General features: G+C 45.0%; 2 protein-coding genes across 6 annotated transcripts in view; both read right to left on the bottom strand.

Annotated features, from left to right (window-relative positions):
- Nucleotides 1–6,918, bottom strand: part of PHKA2 (phosphorylase kinase regulatory subunit alpha 2) — a 47,748-nt gene extending 40,830 nt beyond the window's left edge. The window contains exons 1-2 of the mRNA XM_076356743.1: nucleotides 6,815–6,918; nucleotides 327–485 (exon numbers count right to left, since the gene is read on the bottom strand). Coding sequence (XP_076212858.1) covers nucleotides 327–485; nucleotides 6,815–6,892 — 237 coding nt within the window. The 5' untranslated portion in view covers nucleotides 6,893–6,918. The remainder of the gene's footprint in view (nucleotides 1–326; nucleotides 486–6,814) is intronic.
- A 2,325-nt stretch (nucleotides 6,919–9,243) lies between these two features.
- ADGRG2 (adhesion G protein-coupled receptor G2) overlaps nucleotides 9,244–13,360 on the bottom strand; it is a 63,233-nt gene continuing 59,116 nt past the window's right edge. For all 5 annotated transcript variants that reach the window (XM_076356725.1, XM_076356704.1, XM_076356709.1 and 2 more), the window contains one exon: nucleotides 9,244–11,339. In XM_076356725.1, coding sequence (XP_076212840.1) covers nucleotides 11,155–11,339 — 185 coding nt within the window. In that variant the 3' untranslated portion in view covers nucleotides 9,244–11,154. The remainder of the gene's footprint in view (nucleotides 11,340–13,360) is intronic.

The raw sequence follows: 13,360 nt of genomic DNA, 5'->3' as shown, positions 1-13,360 counted from the left end.
TAATATCTCTCAGAAGCCTAATTTTCAACAATCAGCCAACTGATGGAAGTTTGACTCCTACATGTTTTTGTTTTGTTTATATTTTAATTCAGATGTTAGCCTCTCTGTCACCCAGTTCTTCAAATCCTGCTTGCCAGAAGGCTGTCAGAAACACTGCACACCACACGCTGCATGGATGATGCTGTCATAGGAACAAGACACGTACTCCAAGATGGGAAAACCCTGCCAGATCCTAGACACAGCAGCAATGTGAATGCACCGTTCAAAACCACTACCATGTGAAAAAAACAAACAGCATAACTGGTTTACACTGAACTTTGACATACCTGCTCGAGCTCATAGGCTTTGGCCTTATCCTCGTCCCGGTCTGCATTCTTCCGATAAGCCATCCCCAGCCCCCAAACGGCCAGGATGCTGTAGATGTTGTCCCGTACCCAAGCATCCTTATGGTCTGTACCAGCTGAGAGCAGTCCCGTAACTGGATTCTAACCATGGCAGAAAGAATAAAGAACAAACATTACTACCTGAAATCCCATCTATTAAGACATGCCAGTTCTTTCCATAACAAAGGGTAACAAAACAAAAGAGAGAGCCAGAGATGATTTCACACTGCTTGCACACTGCGGCTGCTTGCAATTTCACAACAAAAGTGAGGTCCCATCTTTCTTTCCCAAACTCACACAAGTGAAATGCAAAATTTCTTTCAACACTTCAGGATATAAAGCTTATAGCATCCAGCTGGGCATCCTCATCCACACAGGATTATTAGCTGAGTCACTGAGTGAAATTTGAAATATATTGGGGAAATAGGAATTTAAATTTTACATATTTGTAAGGAAAAGACGGTACTGAGTTAACATCAGAAACTGAGTCTGGGATCTATTCTCTATGTAACTGGTCTGCAGCATAACCTCGAAGAAGTCAAAAAACACTACTTCCCTCCTAGGAAATTAAAAAAAGTATTTCTATTTATTTACCTGCTTGGTTTATGACAGCTAAAGCATGAATGCATGCAAAGCCTTTTTATATCCTCCTTTGGAAAATGTACAGAAAGACCGATTCTGATGGTGTTGAATCGCAGCGCTGTCTGAAAACCAGCACACTGAGTAATCTCCTGCACCCCAAATACTCCATTAAATTTTTAATTTCATCATTAATTCCCATTACTTCATTATCATTAATTTTTAAGACCGTCTTTCTCAGCTGTATGTTCTTCACTATCAAAGAAATGAGGTAGAGAGGCAAAAGGTCAATAGAGGTTTCAATCAAATCAAGACTTTACAGCCAATTTCAGTGGGGTGAACGAAGACCAGTTGCCAGGGCTGGTGTGACAAGGGGCAAAGATTACAGTAATAAAGATAAGGCAAATTAAAAAGAATACACACACCAATTCTTCATTTCTGCCACACAGCGGTTCGCTCAACTCCTTCCGTAGTTATTTTTAAGAAATAAGTTTTGAGGGGGAGGAGCTTCAATTACAATTTCCTGGGCTTTGCATGTGACAGCTGAACAAGACACAGGTGACAGCCTGACACACGACTGGGCACAGTCAGTGCTATTGTTATGGTTTAAATACAGCAATGTCTAGTGGCTCACTGAAACGTGTAGTTCTGCTGAAACAGTCCCTCAGCATGGTCTTCACAAACCAAGTAACAACATCTATTGATATGTAAAGTAGCACATATGAACCCAAAGAGCTTAAAAAACTTCTTTCTGAATTTGAAAAGTCAAACCAAGAAGTAACGGAAAAAGAGTAAGTGAGCAAGCAAAGAAAGGCGACCCCGCTCCCAGTTCAGCGCTGCGTCTGTGTGGCAAAAACCAGGATCTTGAAAGGCAGACCGCATATTCCTAGTATTTTTAAAGGGCACTTTGTTTCCCTCCTCCCATACAGCACAACAAATGTGTATGTACCTGCAGCCCTGGCTTGACAGAGATCGCCCTGCTGCCTGAGAAATGATCATTTTGGTTTGTTTTTCCCCACCTTCCATGCTGGGCTGGCTGCCAGTTGCAAAATAAAAAAGCCTCCAGGTACCAAGATGGAAATCCCGGAAAAATGGCCCATGCATAGAATCATAGAATCATTAAGGTTGGAAAAGACCTCTAAGATCATCGAGTCCAACCGTCAACCCAACACCACCATGCCCACTAAACCATGTCCCTAAGCGCCTCATCTACACGTCTTTTAAATACCTCCAGGGATGGGGACTCCACCACTTCCCTGGGCAGCCTCTTCCAATGTTTCACCACTCTCTCAGTAAAGACATTTTTCCTCACATCCAATCTAAACCTCCCCTGCCGCAACTTGAGGCCATTTCCTCTTGTCCTATCACTAGTTACTTGGGAGAAGAGACCAACAACCACCTCGCTACAGCCTCCTTGCAGGTAGTTGTAGAGAGCGATGAGGTCTCCCCTCAGCCTCCTTTTCTCCAGGCTAAACAACCCCAGTTCCCTCAGCCGCTCCTCATAAGACTTGTTCTCCAGACCCCTCACCAGCCTCGTTGCCCTTCTCTGGACACGCTCCAGCACCTCAACGTCCTTCTTGTAGTGAGGGGCCCAAAACTGAACACAGTATTCGAGGTGCGGCCTCACCAGTGCCAAGTACAGGGGCACGATCACTTCCCTACTCCTGCTGGCCACACTATTTCTGATACAGGCCAGGATGCCATTGGCCTTCTTGGCCGCCTGGGCACACTGCCAGCTCATGTTCAGCCGGCTGTCGACCAACACCCCCAGGTCCTTTTCCGACAAGCAGCTTTCCAGCCACTCTTCCCCAAGCCTGTAGCGCTGCATGGGGTTGTTGTGGCCGAAGTGCAGGACCCGGCACTTGGCCTTGTTGAATCTCATACAGTTGGCCTGGGCCCATCGATCCAGCCTGTCCAGGTCCCTCTGCAGAGCCTTCCTACCCTCGAGCAGATCAACGCTCCCGCCCAACTTGGTGTCGTCTGCAAACTTACTGAGGATGCACTCGATCCCCTCATCCAGATCATTGATAAAGAGATTGAACAAGACCAGTCCCAAAACTGAGCCCTGGGGAACACCGCTCGTGACTGGCCACCAACTAGATGGAACTCCATTCACCACAACTCTCTGGGCCCGGCCGTCCAGCCAGTTTTTGACCCAGCGCAGAGTCCACCTGTCTCAGCCGTGAGCCGCCAGCTTCTCTAGGAGAATGCTGTGGGAGACGGTGTCAAAGGCCTTACTGAAGTCCAGGTAGACCACATCCACAGCCTTTCCCTCATCCACTAGGCGGGTCACCTGGTCATAGAAGGAGATCAGGTTGGTCAAGCAGGACCTGCCTCTCATGAATCCGTGCTGGCTGGGCCTGATACAAGACTTTAAAAGACCATTCAGCCCCTAGGGAGGGACCTACCTGCCTGCCTTCAAGAGGCTGCATTAAATGCATCCAAGTGCAGCTATCCCCCATTCCAGTGCCTTTGGTTCCCCTACCAGAAGGTCCCAGCTCTTGGGGCGCACTGGGGCTGGCTCTCATGGTCTGACAACACATTAATGTCTTTCTTCATGCACATTCAGAATGTTAGCAAAACAACACAATCAGTTAATTAATATTTTTAAGGGTTTTTTTTATAAAGTACTTACTCTTAAAAATTACAGTTCTTTTTTTCTGTTACCTGCTGACACCATATGAAAAGTACAACCCCTACAACGTGCTAAAGAACCTGAAGAAACACTGAGTGTGCTTAACCCCAAAGATGTCAAAGGGATTTTAGCTCAGCTAGTACTTCAAAGCACTACAACTACACAGTGATCACTAATTGGACTAGAGGGTCTCATCCTGCAAATCACACTGCACATACAGATCCACAGAGCAAAGAATTTTACCAGCACCCACGGTCTCTGCAAGCTGAGAGCACTGCAACAGAAAGCTGATTGCTGGACTAAGACTTTAAATTGTTGTATCATGCCCAATCCTATTTTTAAGTCTATTTGTTAGTCTGGAGACAAAAAAAACCAAAACACAACACCAGTTCCTACAGGGGACCAGACGCTAATAAGAACTTCGGCAATACAGGCACAAAAATAGTGTGGTTCTAACCAGAGCAGCATACAAAGCCCACGTTTAGCATCTTGCTGAAAATCTATTTAATTTGCATCTGTTTCATTGATCCATCAGATGAAAACTCATGTAAGCTCTAGCAAAGTTTGCAGATAGATTGTTTGCATGGAAGCATACGTAACACAACTGGGGTTACCCATAAATGTATGCCAGATGTGCTTTCCCTATCAGCTCCCTATGCTTTTCTCTTATAGTACCCTAGCAATACTTAAAATGTATATAGACATTAAGTTTTGCTATTTTATGGACATATCTTAAGATTCACATTTTTTCTTGTCTCATTCAAATTAACAAGTGTAATAAGCAGCTGAGAACAGCCTTCTGGTGATGCTCTTCAGTGCTTGCTCAGCTACAGTATCGAAGCATCCCTCCGGCCCCTGTCCCCAGGGGCACGTGCAATAGCTGGCAGACCCCACACCACAGCAGGTCGGTATAACTGATGCAAGGGCACAAGACCGGAGCCAGTAGTTTGGTCTTAGCCTCCTTGTATGACCTTTAACAGGATTGTACCTATCACCATGCATGCTGCAGGGACTGATCAGCAGAATGCAACGCTTGCAAAACAAGAAGTTTGCTACGGATCCAATCCTGCAAGGTGCCGCACATGGAAAACTGTCAACCCTGGTGAGGGGTCTGGACCTGTGCTTTGAATGCATGTCTGCCTGGTAGCATGTATATTCTGAATTAAAATTTGCCCCTAAAATGACATTGATTTAGAGTGATTGGAATGAACGCAAGATCAATTGCTGCTACTGAGAAACCCGACCCCTGGTGTACCGAACACCTTATCAAAGCAAAATGTTCCTGAGCACACTGTATGTTCTCCCTGCTGCATCCTTACGAGAGCAAGCTTATTACTGCCCTCGGTCAGAGCACACCAGCTGAAGTGCCAAGTGAAGCAGCAGCCCAGCCCATCCCGCCACAGGCTGTTCTGCTCCCAAGCAAGACAGGGCTGCACGTGGCCCAAAGACAACCATCCTAACTTGCCCAAGTAAGCACTGCATCTCTTCACCCAGCTGAGCAGAACATTTTCAATCTATTGCAGTGGAAAACCATAAAGAGTATAGATATTGAAACTAAATCTAGAAACCCACCTTGCAGCATCTCTCTGGGCCCTCTTGTGATATCGTTATCTCTCTGCCTTGCTGCTAGCCTGTGACTTGCTTTCCACACACAGAAGAAAACTTATTTAGCTACTTCCCCCAGCTCTGAACTCTCCCCAGCATTGAGCACTTAGTGGAAAAGGCAGCACTGAGTCATGAACACACATCCAAGCACTGTAAATAGCAATTACAAAATTCTGGGTCACTGGTATAAACTCCTATATTACCACTAAGTTACCCTTTTTATTATTGTTAACTATTAATCCCATTAAGGCACAGCTTTCACAGGGCATGTTTGATCTCTGGATCTGAGAGGCTCCACCTCTCCTCTAATGGAGGCTATTATTGGCATCCTCATCCTATAAACATGGAAATCAAGGCAGGCACTGAAGCCAGTGACTTGTCCAAGGTCATCCCTCAGACAAAAGGCAGAGACAGAGCACAACTCAAAGCATCTCCTGCACCCCAGCACAGCGAGAGAGCAGAATTATCTTCTCACACCACTTATACCATGTTCTTGCATTTGTTTCTAATGAGTTTACAGTAATTAGTACACAAACATTAATTCACAGGTGTCTGGACTCTGTGCCAACAGTCAGTAACAAAAATCTTACCAACCTAAGCGTATTTGGGTCCTAACCTCTTCTTTCACTGCTTTCCAGTTTCTTGTAACTGTCGGCAACTAAGTATATTTGGGAACTGATTTGTGCAAAAACCCCTGTTGCTCTCATCTTTATGTACTGGACTGTTTTAACTGAAGCGTGACACTGAAGAGCACACTGTGAGTCCTCAGAGCCCGCCTGGGTGACGCAAGCGCATTAAACAGAGAGCACAATGCTACATGCTTATGCATATGTGCTGGCCAAAAAACACAGAGTGGGCAATACTTTTTCTGTACCAGCCTTGACATCTTCGTTCTTTTAGTGCTCACATATGCAGGCAGCCCTGCCCGACAAGCCAGAGCCCCAAGCAGCATTAACATCGGGAGAAGTCACTCCACTAAAACCAACGCTGCACCAGCAGCAAGTTGGGGATGGGAATCTCTTAGATGTGCACCGCTGCGCACACGTACCGCACAAAAGCACACACGCCAGCCACTGCAAACCCTGTGCTGTCCTGGATTCACACCGAGCTGACAGACATATTTCAAAGGCCCTGCTAGAGAGCTCCACGTTACTGGGACTTAACAGTGTTACGGGTATGCATACATATAGTGTTAACGACAGGTGGGTGTGTATCATATGACCATGAACACATTCTATACACGGTATTGTTGTTTGCAAGCTCTGACTTGCTGTATTTTCCGCCTATCTTCCAACGTGCATTTATATAAGCGGCCAGCGAGCACCCCCAAGGATCCCCACCGCCTCAGCTTTTCCCGCGCTCCTCCTCAGGCGGGGAAAGGAGGAGATACGGAAAGGAGGCCATGCGCCGGGGAGAGGAGATATTTTCTTTCACCGGCCCCGTCGTGCCCCTTGTGCAACCAGGCTGCGGTCACCGTCCCCGGCAGCTCCAGCCGCTCCGCCGGAGGCCCCCCGCGCTCCCCGCCGCGGCCCCCCGCGCCCCGGCCGGCCCCATCGCGGCGGGAGCCCCCAGCCCCGGACGGGCGTCCCGTGGCGGCGGCGGCTGCCCTCACCTGGTGGCAGAGGATGGTCCGCTGGACCAGGCGGGCGTAGCCGTCCAGGCGCACCCCCGAGTTGCTGCGGCTCCTCATCGCCCCACGGCCGGCCGGCCGGCCGGCCCGCCCGCCGCCACGCGCCTCCCGCCTCAGCCGGCCCGGCTGCCAGGCCCGCCCCCTCCCACCCGCTCCCGATCGGCGCCGCGGTCGGCCGGGCGGCACCCGGAAATGGCGGCGACGACCTCCTCCTCCCTCCCTGCCGGCCAGTGCGGCGGGCGGCGCGTCAGCCCGCTCTCCCTCCCGCCGGCGAGGCGAGGCGGGGCAGAGTCGAGCCGAGCCACTCCGAGTAGGTGAGGGTGAGGGCCAGGGCGAGGGCGGGCTGTCTCGGCGGCGAAATGAGCGGGAGCAGGCGCGCGAGCCTGCGGACCCCTCAGCGAGCAGGGGTCCTTCCGCACGGGTGGGATGCTTGAAATCCCAAATTCAGCTTTTCTGAAGAACCAGCAGACTTTTCCCTGCGGCGTTTGCAACTGCTTTTCCAAGCCTCTGCACGCTGCCCTGGGAGCGGCAGGAGGAGGGCAAGCGTGAGGGACGGCGGGGGGGGGGGAGGGCCGGGCCGGACCGGGCCGGGGGTGTCAGTGCCCAAGGGACTGGCTAGGAGCAAAGGCAAGGCCGAGTAGTGTGAGACGTAGTGTGACAAGTGACAAAGGTCAGGCTAAATTGTCAAAAACAAAGGCGATTTTATACATCCTCTTCGTAAGTTTGTAAGATAAAATGCGAAAGGCCAGAGCATTTGTTGGAAGCCTTATTTTTTTCAGCCTTAAAAAATACCATTTTGAGATCTGACAGAATGAAAGGCAAAACAATGCAAGACTTTATCAGGTGTCTTCACGCACTAGCCTTGGCTTTCCAACTTAATAAAGAAACAAGATTTAGAGATTTCTGATGGAAATGAACCTCCTATTCCCATAGGCCCTCACTAGGGGCATTAGGCAACGTGCACTTTTGACCCGATTTGCCCTTGCATGACTCATGCTTTCACGCTGCGGTTCCTTAACATGGCTAGGACAGGAGCGAGCAGAAAGGGAAGTCAGGCAAGGAGAACCAAGACTTAGAAACTTGACAAAGACTTGAAAGAAAAAAAAAAAAAAGTGTGTTACATACAGTTGCAAAATCTTCAGCGAGTTCCCTCAGTGCTCCTGACAACAGGAAGAAAAACAACGGTAAGTATGGATGGGTGCTGAAGCACAGAAAGGATGTTGCAGAGTAGCTGGAGGTGTGGGATTCACTCAGACTTCAGAAAGGATTTTTTTTTTCTGTTGTCTTTTTTTTTTTCCTCATGTGAAATTACAGCATTAACAGAGTTAATTTTGTAACTTTTCTTTTGCTGTGCTTACTTCGTTGACTGTGTAACTGACAGCCATGGCAAAGAAAACAGCCTTAAAAGGAGTCCTGTCCGTTCAGCAGTGGCTGTTGGACAGCATTTCTGTAGGTACTGCGCAGCAGGAAGGGGACAGGGCACTGCTCAGAGCCCTGCAGCTGCAGCTCAGTGAAGGCTGCACCGCCCCAGAGCATGGGCCAGTTCACTTTCCCCTAAACTCTGCACAAGCTTCCCGCTTCAGGGCACTACTTCTTACAGAGAAGATTGCGTACACTTGGGGAACAGGTTTGCTGAGCAAGGTGGTGCCAGCTGTACGCAGCGTGTTGCTGTTTACCTATGACTAGGTTTAAAACCTCCTCACAGATGTCCCTCACAGAGTTAGCTTTGCAGCCACAAGTTGATGCACAGAATTTTACTTTGCGCTCTGGGGAAGGGGTTGCAGCTTTTATCGAGCTCCAGGCTGCCATGGCTGAACTGCTAGCAGTGCACAAGAGACCAAGTACCAAAAAGATACTATAACGCCCAATGTGCAAACGCTTTTTCAGCTAGTTTAATGATGATAATTATTCACGGAGCTAAATGCTGCTGTGGGTGCAAAATTTTACTAAAATATGTGCGTGCTTTTAAGTGGCAAAGTCAGAAAAGACTTCCCACCCCCAGGAATAAATCAAGTGAAAACGATTAAAAGAATCCTAACATATGTTAGCGTGCAAAAATAAAAACAAAGGAGGACTCCAAGCAGGTCCGTGATGGTGGAATATGCGTTTTCATAGGGAATTTAATTACTGAAGCCAAACTCAGCTATGTGCTTTTGCTCATAGCATTCTTGTGGAAAAGCTTCGGAAGACTTGAGGGCAAGCACTGACTGGACAGACTTATGTCAGGGTTTTCTCTGCCAAAAAACAGATTTGCTAGAACCATGAAAGGTAAAATATGTGGAAGACATTAGATGTAAGGGCTAGGTCAGCATTTTCTCCAAGAGGTTAGGTACTGCAGCTCATGTCATCTGAAGAGTTGTAACACAGCCCCGTATAATGACACATTTATCTAAAAGACAAAGTTTATATATTTTACATGTTGTACTTGCTGTAAATTTATTACCTTTTTTTTTACAGTTGAAGATATAAATACAAGAACATTAAATAAATTTACAAGAAACAGTGCAAAGGCAATTAATTAGCCAAATAGTTAAAGCATTCACAGAAATGCAATCCAGCTGCTAGCATTCCAGGTCGGTCTTTATTAACATGCAGTTAAAACCTTGTGGATAAACACAACAAATACTTTAAATTCTCACTTTAAAAGCATATTCAGAGCAGTCCTGGACATAGGTGACCAAAAGAACCCATGCATTGCATATAGAACCACAAGAGGGTTTGAGTATTGAAGAGGTTCAATTGCTGAACCACAACAGAGCCCCAGATCAGAGGCATGTAACTGATGCTTTTTGTTGAGAAGAGTGTTTCCGGGGCTCCCCCCCACGCCCCCGAGTCCTCTGGGAAAGCAAAGCCCTTGCTCCTCTCCAGCATGCATCTCCCTCAAAAAATCCCCTTTACAGGGTCCTGCACTCTGCAGTGTGGCACCGGTTTGTTCTAGCTCTTGCTCCAGGAGCATCCAACCTTTGCCCAAGAACACAAGGAAAAAAAGCAATGGCCACAGCTGCACACCTCTGTGAGGAAGAAGAGGCACAACCAGGGCTCACGCTAATTTCTGTTCAGGAAGAATCTTCACAATGTTGTATGGGCGCTATTTTCTTTCAGCTGTTGTGCATGAAGAGCCAAAATCCAGCTTTTTCAGACAAATATCACAAAGGGAATGAAATTTTGCTTCAGGAATTACTGAGATAGGGCCCCAGGATTTGGCTTGCCAACCAAGGGCCAAAGTACAAGCAGAAATACTCTTTGGGGCAGCTCTTGAGCAATGAAACAACAATTTCTCGGCTACTAAATATAGCAGCTAGCATTTATTCTCTGTATTTTTTCTTCAAAAAATAACACTTCTCTACTTTTCTTTATCATTGCAAATGAGAAATGGCAGTGTGTTTAATCTCTGGAACCACCACTCAAGATAAAATACTGACCCTGCTGAAACCAACAGCAAAAGCTCCCACTGACTTACTCAAGCCACTAACATTACTTAGTTGTATTTAATAACCTACCGACTACTTTACTTATCACTCCCTCATTCATGGCACTCTACTTTGATGATACCTGGTTTCTATCCCTCTGTGGTGTACTAAGAGGTCGCTACAGGTTCAAGACCAACAGTGTTTGTATTTACAGTTCTGTATCTGGTGAATATATTCAAACCACTGTAAGTGATTTCACTTGCTGAACAAATTAACTTCTGTATCATTCTATGTTAAAGTTAATTATTTCAATTAAAGAAAAATGCAAACTTACAATAAAAGTTAAAACAAAATACCAATTATTTTTCTATACATAGGGATATTTAAATTTATATTACAAGAAATAAATATAAAAGTATCATTAAGATGCTTAAAGGTTGATATTTTCCTGCTTATGTACATCACTACAGAGTTTGCTACTACAATGTACAAAAAGTTGAAGACAGTGTAGCTAACATTTTTAAAGATGACATTGTTTGTATGCACAAGTTGTAACTTCCTACATTTATACAATACTACTATGCATTACATCCAGATAAACTTAGTTATAATGAAAAAAGTCTAAACAAAACTTTCCTTTAAATGTAAAAAGCAACCTCAAAAAAACCTTTAATGAAGAATCAAAATGGAAATGTGCCAGCTGTAATTTGACATCCAAGACACCTTGTCAAAATAGCAGTGTTGTTTTTTTTTCTTTTAAATAATTGTCCTTGTCAATCCATTGCATGGCTGCCTTGAAGTTTCAGTACCATATATGAAATAAAATCAGTTTTTGGTCTGCTCACATTATGTAAAACTGTTAAAGTAAATCTCTACTTCACACTGTAAAACAATGTGCTGTTTAAAAGGAAATCACATTTTCTCAATAAAAGTTAGGCTTCCCCTCTTTGAAGTCCTTCTGAGCAAGATATGGCTTTTTTGGCTGCCTGTATCATCCTTTTCTTGAAATACCAGTTGTTTGCCTGAGAAGTCATGGAGACACACATCACCATTCTGTACACTGAAAGAAACACCATTCTTCTCACTGGAAAGATGGCCTGTTGAAACAAAAAAAGTGCATCCCCTATCAGAAAGGTTCAGAATCAAGTCTCCCATGCTTTTTCAGTCACTGTAGGGAGTTCACACACTCTCGTTTTGTCCCTGCAACAATTTCAAAATGTGGATTTTTCTGTACATATTCTGTATATATTTCTTTTCCTGCATGAAATCAGTAAGAGATTTGAGAGATGTTAATTTATTTATGCACAATAGGATTACATATTTTAAGCAGTGAAGGTCACAATTCTCAGAAAGTAGACTGTGACTTGGAATAAATATCACTAGGTAAGATGCAAAATGCTTCTCATTCTAGTTTTGCTTTAACAAGTTAAGTTTAAAAGGTTTCTCAGGTTTGACATGCATCTGAAACAAGAAAGCGTTTGAGAAAACAGGGATATTTTTTCCTTTGAAAGGCACTCAACTTGGAGCATTTATTTCTGGAGGACACTCAGAACATGGCCTAGGTCTAATCATGGGTCTAAGCCATATTTAGACTGAGAATCTTACGCATTTAGATGAATCTACAATGAAGACGTGTAATACCACTGCTGATTGCAGCCTATTAATGACATGCTCCACAAATGCTCAGTTCACTGGATAGAATCTCCTACCTCTGCGCATCACATTCTAGATAATTTTCATGAGAATTAGGATTTTTTTATTGTAAGCATTTGTGCAAATGGCTTCTGGTTGGATTTTTTTTTTTCCCCCCCGCAAAGCAATCCAGTTTAAAAGATCTGCCGGGATCCCAATATCGTATGTATCATATCAGTAGGAGTAAATTGTAAGGAATACCATGATGGGGAAACCAAAACTAGAACTAGTATTTCTTTTGGGAGGGGATGATTTTGTTAAACACTGAGAAATGAGTTTACAAACACAGATGCAGAGCTGTCATTTATCATTTATACCAGAAACAGAATTAATAAAAAACATAAAACATCCAAGTTTGCTATTTGTGTTAATATTCACAGCACTTCATACACAAACATCATCATGATTTAGTAGATTTCAGTAGATCTACTGAAAAGACACAACAGTGAAGGTAGAAACTGCTTGTGGTTTATGGTTTTAGGAGGAGGAAGAGCACTGGTGAGAAACCTCTAGGCAGTGAAAGATGACTCTCTTACAGGGATCAAAATCTGATCCTCTCTAGTACACCTGGATTCAGTCCATCAAATACCTCAAATATCCTGGAGCAGAATCCTGCTTTGGCTCTGTCCTCCCCTTTCACTCTCTCACTACCTCAAGCTTCTGAACCCTTCCAGAAGGGGCAGGGCCACATTACAGGATGCTCTCCAACTAATTCTTGTTGGGGTCACCAGAGGGAGAAGTATTTGGTGACATCCCTCCCCTGCACTTCTGCTGCTTGAGTGACTGGGCTGGACTGCTCTTCTCTATTCTGCTTGGGCCAGGGCCCCCAAGCACACAGGCTTAGTATCAGTCTACCCAAACACTTCCTCTAGAACTAATCCTTCACTTTAGGCAGACTGCATTACTTTCAGCAGTTATCCTACCGATTCAAGCAGATGTCAGTATATCAAAGTCTCATTGGCAAACTTTTCTTTGGAATGAGAGATGGCATTTTTTAAGGAAGACGTGAACATGTATTTCTAGCTGATAAAGCTTACTACCAGTTTGAAAATGTAATGCAGAACTTAAACATCTCAGGATGGGAGTTTAAGGGAGTGGGTTTGTGGTGATGGCCGTCAAAAAAAGATTACTAATTCCATGCCAAACTACTGAGCTGCCACTGGACCCACAAAACGGAAGCAATGGCCCAACAGATTACGCAAAGTCTCTTAGATATAAAGTCTAATATTTAATTATTGATTTAAAAGGCCATCAAGCACTAAAACAGGCACAAATGTAAACAGGGTAAGATGAGCAGAAGAGCTTTGTTAATGAAGTCAAATCAGATAAAGACTGAAATGACAGAAAATAACTGTACTTGCCAACACTGTAATTGTACATATATAGTTGTTTAACCCCCTGCCTGACTACAACTGTTTTATTTTAG

This window comes from Aptenodytes patagonicus, chromosome 1 (genome assembly GCF_965638725.1).
Source record: "Aptenodytes patagonicus chromosome 1, bAptPat1.pri.cur, whole genome shotgun sequence".
Taxonomy (NCBI): Eukaryota; Metazoa; Chordata; class Aves; order Sphenisciformes; family Spheniscidae; genus Aptenodytes; species Aptenodytes patagonicus.
The sequence above is the reverse complement of the archived record's forward strand: the minus strand, read 5'-3'. Positions and strand labels throughout refer to the sequence as shown.